Source organism: Euphorbia lathyris, chromosome 10 (assembly GCF_963576675.1).
Source record: "Euphorbia lathyris chromosome 10, ddEupLath1.1, whole genome shotgun sequence".
In the NCBI taxonomy this organism is placed as follows: domain Eukaryota; kingdom Viridiplantae; phylum Streptophyta; class Magnoliopsida; order Malpighiales; family Euphorbiaceae; genus Euphorbia; species Euphorbia lathyris.
Window position 1 is genome coordinate 46663512 of NC_088919.1, and position 9425 is coordinate 46672936.

General features: G+C 32.4%; 1 protein-coding gene across 1 annotated transcript; it reads left to right on the forward strand.

Moving 5' to 3' along the window:
- The first annotated feature begins 4891 nt into the window (after positions 1-4891).
- On the forward strand, positions 4892-9425 carry LOC136209307 (putative serine/threonine-protein kinase). The gene is made up of 6 exons (XM_066000746.1): positions 4892-5020; positions 5098-5213; positions 5545-5761; positions 6641-6878; positions 7751-7901; positions 8913-9425. The coding sequence occupies exons 1-6, from the start codon at positions 4945-4947 to the stop codon at positions 9231-9233; spliced, it is 1119 nt and encodes a 372-aa protein (XP_065856818.1). The 5' UTR covers positions 4892-4944; the 3' UTR covers positions 9234-9425.

A 9425-nucleotide genomic window follows, 5' to 3' on the forward strand; every position in this document is an offset into this window, starting at 1 on the left:
TTGAATTTTGATTTTATATTTCTGCTACTATTTTACTTGAACTTGAGCTTTAATCTTTGGTTTTCTATAATTATAATTTTTTTTGGATAAAAATTATTTTAGTTGTATTGTTTGCCCCCATGGAGGAGAAATCCTGGATTCGCCCCTGATTAAAGGTGACAGTAGTAATAAATAAGGTGCATCGTAATAAGAGTAATATGATGTCATGTGTGTTGAAACACCTTTCCACATGATTTTGATTTGACAAAATTATTTAAGTTAATCCCATGATTAAGACAATTAAATTTAAGTGCTTTGATTTAATTGTACTAATGTGTTTGTTCAATGTTGAGTATATTGACTAACGAGAACAGGAACCAAAAAGTTCACAAAACAAAGTCAGCATAACGAAAGTACACAACACAAGCTGAGTAGAACACAACTCAGCATCATAAAAGAAAAGTCTTCTTCAGAACAAACGCTTGAAGACAAAGCTGACCGAAGACACTGAGTAGAATGTTACTCAGTCTCCGATAAATATAAAGATCGAAGGCAACGTCAATTAAGTTAAGCTGAGTGTTCGTCAGGACAGCACCAATGATCCGTTGACTAGAAGACAAAGTCCGACAAAGGACTGCACCAATTCAGAAGCCTCAGAATTACACCAAGAGACCTTTTCGAGACGCATGGATCACCTGGCATTTGGCAAGAAGACAAACTTGGCGCTAGAAGACGAAACCTGGCGCAAGAAGACGAAACTGGCAAGCTTGACACCTGCTAAATTCAGACGACAGGATTGGCCTGCGATTCTGAACGCTGACCTATCAATGACGAAAGAAGACCGTTTGAATTCAAGGGATATGTCCGAATTCAAATCATTGGAGCTTCAGAAATTGCTATAAAAGGACAAGTTCATCACTTGGATCCTTTGCCATAATACAAGAAAGCACAGACAGAAAAGCAAATCTTCACAAGAGTGAAAATCCAAAAGAGAAGCTGTCTAATTAGAAAAAGCAAGTTCTTACACCCAAATCCAATCTCTGTGTAAAAGTCTAGAGTGAATTTGTATTCATTTAAAGTGTTCTTCGTTTAGAGAGAACAAATCTTGTATCAATTGTAAAGGTTGAGAGAGTGAAGCTGAGTACTCGGTTTTAGTACTCAGCGGTAGAGAAAATCTGTGTGTTCGGTTATAGCGCTCAGTAGGATTGAGTAGACGAATAGAGGACGGTACTCTTGCATACTCAATTGCTTTGTAAACGGTTTGTGCACTACCTTTAAAGAGCTCAGTAGTGGATTGAAAAAGCCCGGAAGAATTCTAGGGACTGGACGTAGGCGGTGAGGCCGAACTAGGATAAGACTGCTGAGTAATCTCTAACTCTTTCTCTTGATATATATATATGTATGTGTTGCTTGCTTAATTTACTCAGTATATAATTTGTATAAGCCGACGCTGAGTAATCAGAGTGCTGAGTTGGAAGCTGACCTAAAGTGTTATTTCCCAACTCGCAAATTGAAACAGCTCTAGTCAGTGTCTGATTAAAGCTGTCTCACACATCACTTAGCCTTGCTGACCTAAAACTGAGTTAAATTATCAAACATTTAATTAAATCAGCATTATTAAGCAAAAAAGTTATATTAGTTCCTAACCCCCCCTTGGAACTAATCATATTAAGTTACACGGGACCAACAATGTGTCATGCCTTCATATGACAGAATCCAACTGTCGTCTGAAGGTGCATCAGACGGCAACAAGCTCCGTGACAGATTTATATCTTGCGAGACGATGGTTTTTAACTGTCGTCTGAGAAGCTATTTGACGTTGTATAACCAAATGTCTTTGCATAAAGTTAATATTCACAAACAACCGAGAAAGGATTCCATAAACACGAGTATTTATAAAACATCCACCATACATATCCAATCTCACCAAAATATGTAGAGTTAAACGAGGATTGGATAAACACAAACATTTATGGAAACCCCTAACATAAAAACCCCTTTATATTTGTATCTCATAGATAAATATATGATTAATGGTTCTTCCATTAACTAAACCAAAGCTCTTTGAATTTAATGAATTCAAATAGGGAGTGAACAAGTCCATCTACAATTATTATACCATTAACCAACCCAAATAAACATTCAAGGTCTAAATATCCAAATCAACATCTAAAGAATAATAACATCCATATTCACCCTAAATCCTAACAAAATCAATTAATCACTCATAATAATGCAAGAAATTCCCATGAATCAAATAAACATAATATTTCATTGCATAAAAGAGGAAGTTTCAACAATAATATCCGAATCTCAAAGAAAGAAGAAAGAAACGAAGAAATACAACCCTTAAGTGTGATATGAACCATCCAAAAGAGGTTGAGAATCTATAATCTAGCTTCAATCCTTGATAATCTTGAAGTTCTCCTTATTCTTCCACCCAAAATCGCATCTAGGGTTCTTTATTTGGAAGTGAATGATGGTTGTCCTTGCTTTCTCCTTTACAAAATGAGAAAAGATGGTATTTATTGGCTGCTGAAATTTACAGTCTGAATGCCAGTCTAGAACGGGAAGCAGAAATCTAGGATTCCAGATTGCTGGAACTATATAGTGGACTACCCATCCACACATGGGCAGAATATGTTTTTTCCACATTCCTCTCTGATCATTGGTTCTCCATTTTGGTCTTTTTGTTCCTCCAAAATACCAATTTCACTCCAATTAAGCACAATTGATCTATCAAGACCCCCTTTCTCCAATCTATAGAAAAATCAATTAAAATTTCTATTAATAGCCATAATTATCTAATTAAATCATGAGAAATAAGGGATAAAAATAGGTAAAATATATGTATATCAAGTAGCGTACATTGGGCAGAAAAGAGGAAAAGCTTACCTAGTTAACCTGCTAGTAGTCTCTTCAAACTCTCTAGACAAATCAGACCCATTAGTAAAAACCTCACCCACGGGGTTGACATTGTATTTAGGAGATTGTTGAGAAAATTTCATAGGATGGAACAACAATTTTAAACTCGGAAAAGGTAGAAGAGAGGAAAAGCTTACCCAATTAACCTCCGATGAGAAAATTACAGAACAATATGACTCATTACCGAAGTTAAGTGTTAAATAGCTATCAACGATGTTCTCTCTCCCAAAAGTAAGTACACATGTCTATTCACAATTAGGTCAAAAGCTCGTCTCCAATCGATTTTGCGTTAACATCTTCCTAAGAAGTTAATGGAGACGCCTCAAATTCTAGAAAAAAGAGTGACTGCCTATAAATTTCCCTCAAAGGGGAAGATCAATTATGGAGATGACCAAAATGTGTTACATGAGACTATTCAGAATGATGCTCTAGTATTAAAAGGCTAAATTCGGCTTATAAGGGGCTTTTAACAACATAAATAAATGTCTAACATTTGGTATTAAGCAGACCCAAATCCTCTCTTCACGATAGTTGGATGTCTCAAATCGTGCTTCCAGAAGCTTCTACCTCCATCAGGTTGTTTTAAGGAGTCATTCCTTGAATATGATTCCTTAGCACGCAAAGGTAACGTCAAACAAATGAGGAATGCCGATATTCTCGATTCAACTTCCTAACTTAATACGGAGTCAGTTTTCTCCTAATTAAACTATGTGCATTTATTCCTATATAAATAAGTCCAGCTCCCTTAATAAAAGGCATGCGATATTATTGCTTCCTCTCTCTAAGCTTTCTATTTTCTCTATCTGATTAAGTGTTTCTTGGTTTTGCATGATCTACCTTGCATGCGAAAACTCCTCATATTGCCCTTAGAGAAGTAACAATTGGACAAATTTTCATACCATGTATTTTATTATTTCTGTTGATGGTGATATTTGCCTTCGGAAGTAATAACAATTGGACAAATTTTCATAGGATGTATTTTACTATTTCTGTTGATGGTGATATTTAAAAATATAAGAGGATATAATAATATTTTTCAATATTTATGTTATTTTTGGATTAATATGTTAGTTTTGATCATCCAAAAATTTAACCTATAATCAATTTAATAAATCTTTGATTAACCTGTTTATATTATATTGGGTTCGTGTAATGTATTCACATGTCATATATAATTTCATTATATCTAAAACATGATATATATAAATATGAGAGTTTCAAATCATGTTGTTGGATTACCATTGTAATACTATTCAAACTATTAAAATGAAATATAAAAATATGAAAAATATAATAATTTTACATGTTAGACTGGTTTACCAAGTCAACCCACAATTATACGGCAATTTCAAATTAGCCCAAAAATAACTTATTACATGTTTAATAAAGGCTTAATATCCTCTAATATCTTTTAAGTTGGTCCAATACTATAACTGACTTTTCGTATTTACATTTTTAATAATTTCGAATAAATAACTATTCAAATAGGTTATTTCAGGAGCTTTTTTTGCCCTTTACTTAATGTATCACTAGATTACACTAGATTAGTTAGATGTAGCAACTGATAATTTGAAATCTTTTATTTCTGATGAATATTATGTTGAATGTTTAAATAAACTAACTTGAGGAGTTATTTGTTCCAATTGAGCAATTGAAGGGGTTATTTGTTCCAAATAAGCAAGTTAAAGAGGTTACTTGTTTAAAGTGTAAGTACCAACTTGAGGGGCTGTGAGGGTATTAAGCCATTAATAAAACACTACTATTCACTGGATTCATTTCTTCTACACTATTGCCCCTCTAATTAAATATTAGATTAATCTAATTTTTGTCATCTTTGCAAATCAATAATATTTTTTTAATAAACATTTGTAATAGAATATTAATTAAATTTCTTAATTGAACAAGTCAAATCAATATATATTCTCTTATTATATATATATCTTTCTCACTCTTAACAATAAATTTCCCTCTCTCCAATAATCTCAAAACTTCAATCCATTTCCAAGTTTTATTTTTCAAGATTTCAAAAATCAATCAAATATGAAATTCCAACTTTGTGGGTCAAGTTGCTTCTCCTTCTCTAACTCAAAATCCACCATTGATACAACTATTTCAGGTAATTAAATTCATATTAATTCACTAATCTCACTTTAATTTTAATTAATATTTATATGCTTTCTTGTTTTTTACAAGGGCTGAATCGTCATGAAAACTTGATAATATTTTCCTCTCAAGAACTTGAAATCGCCACTCATGGCTTTTCTTCTTCCAACAAGATTGGTGAAGGTGCCTTTGGTTGTGTATATAAGGTAATTCCCGACAATTTTTCGTTATTACGACGGAGTTTTTATTTCGGTGATAGCTTTCTTTTTAAAAGTCGGAACTATCCGATTAGTAACAAAAAAAAATTATATTTACCGATGGAAATTTGACTAAACATACAAATTGCGTTAATGTCGTCAACTCATGAATTTGACATCAACCGAATTACCGATGGATGTTTCTGTCGCTGATTCTTAACCCCTAAAAAATTATTATTTTTACTAAATTTTTGTCCATTAATTATCGGAGTGTGTAGTTTTGGCTAAGCCAATGTTAATGTGTATATATTAAGTAATGGTTTGGGTTTATTTCTTGAAGGGTCGGCTGGCAGATGGATGTTTTGTAGGTGTGAAGAAACTTTCTGTCGATATTGAATCGATGCGTGGTGAGAGAGAGTTCATCTCGGAGTTAGCTGCACTGTCTAATATTAGCCATGAAAATCTAGTTAAGCTTCGAGGATGTTGTGTTGATGGAGCTAATAGATTCTTGGTCTATGAATATATGGAAAACAAAAGCCTCGCGCAAACTTTACTTGGTAAATTTCAAATGTTATTATTATTTATTATTATTATTTTTATCATATCGTTAATTTTTACTATACTTTTAGAATAATACACCACCAATCAAAAGAGAGATACATATCACTTCAGACGAGATAATTAGTATTAAAAAAATAAATATGTATAAGTGGAATGTATTTTATGCATTATAGAATTTTTCAATATGTTCTCAAATGTTTCAAAATTTAAGCACGAGTTAACTACTAATGAGTTTACAATTTACCTTGCGGAAAATATACTTAGCCATTTTGCTAGCTTATGACGAGTTAGATATATTTATACGTGACAATATTACACATGACACATATTTCAAGACGAAAATGCATAAAGTATACGTATAGTTGTTTTGCTAGTTTATGAAGAGTTAGATATACTTATAGGTGATGACAATATTACACATGACATATTTCAATCTGAAAACGTAGGTTAGTCTTTTATCAAATATATTCTAGGTCGAAACAGAATTGATATTATAATAACACGCAAAAATTAATAGGTCGTGACGGGCTACTAATAACCTAAAAATGATATTAGTATTTGAAAGTATTACTCTATCATTCTGTATTCTTATACTTCATTCTTAGTAGATATAACAAATTTATATTAGATACATGCACACAACATAAATCCGAAACAAAAGTAATGGATTGGTGTTTTAATAAATAATTTTTTTGGATGATGGTTGCCTTCTGTCATGTGAAATAACCTCATATGACATCAGTTTATTGGTATGCTATCATCGATCAAGACATCAACACGAATCATTTCCACAAATTGTCAACTCTAATATTGCCGAAACTCGTTAAATTTTAATTTTCCTTTTAACTTAAACCTTGGATGGAATTTCATTTCAGGTAAAGAGGAAAAAAGGGTAAAATTAAGTTGGGAAACAAGAAGAGATATTTCAATAGGAGTTGCTAAAGGTCTTGCTTATCTTCATGAGGAGGTACAACCTCACATATTGCATAGAGATATCAAAGCAAGCAACATACTTCTTGATCATAATTTTACTCCTAAATTGGGTGATTTTGGTCTTTCAAGAATATTAAGAGACAACACTTCTCATGTTAGTACGCGTGTTGCCGGGACATTGTACGTATTTTTTGACTTTTTAGTTCGCTTGATTTCTTCCATTTTAAAAGTATCTATATAGTTGCCAGTTAAAAGTAATCTTACCTCTAACATCATAAATAATATAATAGAACGTGAGCAAAAGTTGGAGATGAGATTCCTTGAAGTTTAACAAATTTTTTTTTTTCTTTCTTAAAAAGAAATTGTTTAGCCAACATGCGATAAGAATCTGATATGGGACCCACATGATAAATGTATACATATGTTACATTAATTTGTTAGTGATAAATAATAACATGATGCATAAATGATGTGGAATAACATGATTCCTACCTTAAAAATGACTCTATTAATGATGTCTGAAATTGACTTATTTTACTAACGTTGGTTGTTTCTCAATTATATTATTTATGATATTCAAGGTAAAATTGCTTTTGACCGATAACGATAGACGTATTTTTATATGAGAAAAATAGAAAAATAAACCATGTGGTTTGGCCGATTTACAAAGATAGCCTTCATAGTTTAAAAGTTTAGAACATGTATGTGCTTTGTGCAGTTTACAAACTTAATCATTCCTTTAAAAATTATTGTTGTGACTATTTACCCCAAAATGCAGCCATTTATTTAGATCAATTAAAAAAACCGACTTTACAATTACCAAAATATAAGGTCTGACTTTGCAAATTAATTAAACCACAAATACTGTTAGACTGAAAAGTTACTCACTTATCATTTAACTGCATATCTCATAAAGCACAAACACCTGATTGCAAACTTATTATAATGACTCTGTATAAATCGATCAAACCATCGATAACTATTTTTCTCCTTTTATATTTTATCCTAAGATAAATGTATGTCATAGAGCTAATTATAAGGTTAATTTGAAGAGGATATCTTGCTCCAGAATACGCAATTAGTGGACAGTTGACACGAAAATCAGATGTTTACGGTTTTGGAGTTGTCCTAATGGAGATTATAAGTGGAAGATCTGCTATTGATTTTGATTTACAACTCGGTGAACACTATCTTGTTCAAAAGGTAATATTGCTCCTTTTTTATTTATTTATTTAGTCATGTTTATGAGTCCGAGTATCCGTCCCGCTCATCCAAACTGTCTAGGTTTGGATATCGAAAAATGACTTAGACTCAGTCTGCCTAGTCTATTTTACAGTTGGTCAAAATGATGTTAGACTTGATTTGTCTAGTCTCTTTTATAGTTGGTCAAGGTGACCATTCTAATACAAGTTAACCCTTTATTGTAGAGCTTATGACTTATGAACTTCAAACACGGACCGATATATTATTGTAGAACTAATGGAAATAATATTCTAAACAAATTTAATTTTTTAATTTTTTATTTATTTTAAAATCATCTAGACAATCGTTAAGTTATGAAAGAGAAAATAATTGTTGGAAGCGTGAAAATTGTGATTTTTAAACTAAAAAATATCGGTTTCATGGAGCATGTGTTTATAAACAAATTTTCTTAATTTTTTTTTTTATTTTGATGTCGTCATTAATCATTTTATGGCCCTGTTTGGGAATTAGCTGTTAGGTGTTAGCTGATTACATTAGCTGTTAGCTGATTACATTAGCTGATTTGACTAGCTGTTTGTGTAGACCTGTTTGGTAAAAATTAGCTAATTGATAATAGCGGTTTGTGCAAAAAGACGAATAAGGGCATTAATTTTGGCGCAGGAAAAGAGAGAGTCTATTTATTAGGGTTAAAGACGTCCATTAATTTTAATATTGCAAAACGCTAATTGAAAAAACTCCTTTTAAGAGCTTTTTCTAAATTAGCGTTTTAATTCCAAAACTCTCTCCACCAAACACTCCAATTAGCGGTTTCAGTGGTCAAACCTTTAAAGTTGGTCAAAACCGCTCTTTTTATCCCAAAACGCTCTTTACCAAATAGGGTTATAATGAAGACAATCCATATAAGGTCAAAGTTGAAAGGTCTTATATGCAATTCACTTTATAAAATGATAATCGTATTTAATTAATCGTGTCAAATGAATTATCTCTTTAAATCGTATTTTCGTGTTGCAGGCATGGGAAGCCTACAAGGAAGAGAAGATTTTAGAGGTAGTGGATCCTAGTCTAAACATGAATTTCCCAGAAAAAGAAGCTCTGAGATTCTTGATTGTTAGCCTTCTGTGCGTGCAAGAGACCGCGAAGCTCCGGCCGAACATGTCAACGGCGGCAAAAATGCTGAGCAATGAAACGGAAGTAATGGGAGATATAGAGATAGGTGAACCAGGACTTCTTTCAGATCTGATGGATATCAGATTGCACCATAAACACATCTCACAAACCTCTTCTTCTAGACCTTCTTCAATCTCCTTTAGCACTGCTAATTTTTTTAGTTGATGCCAACATTTTTTTTATTTTTGCAGAAATAGATGCATCTTTTTTCTTAATTTGTTCTATATTCTAATGCGAAAAGAGTAGGGTTGTAAATGGTGCGGGATGTGAATGAGACTTCTTCCATTATCCTCGTCTCATTTTAAACGAGGAAAACTTATTTCCATCCCATTTCTGTAGGAATCTCATTCCCAATTA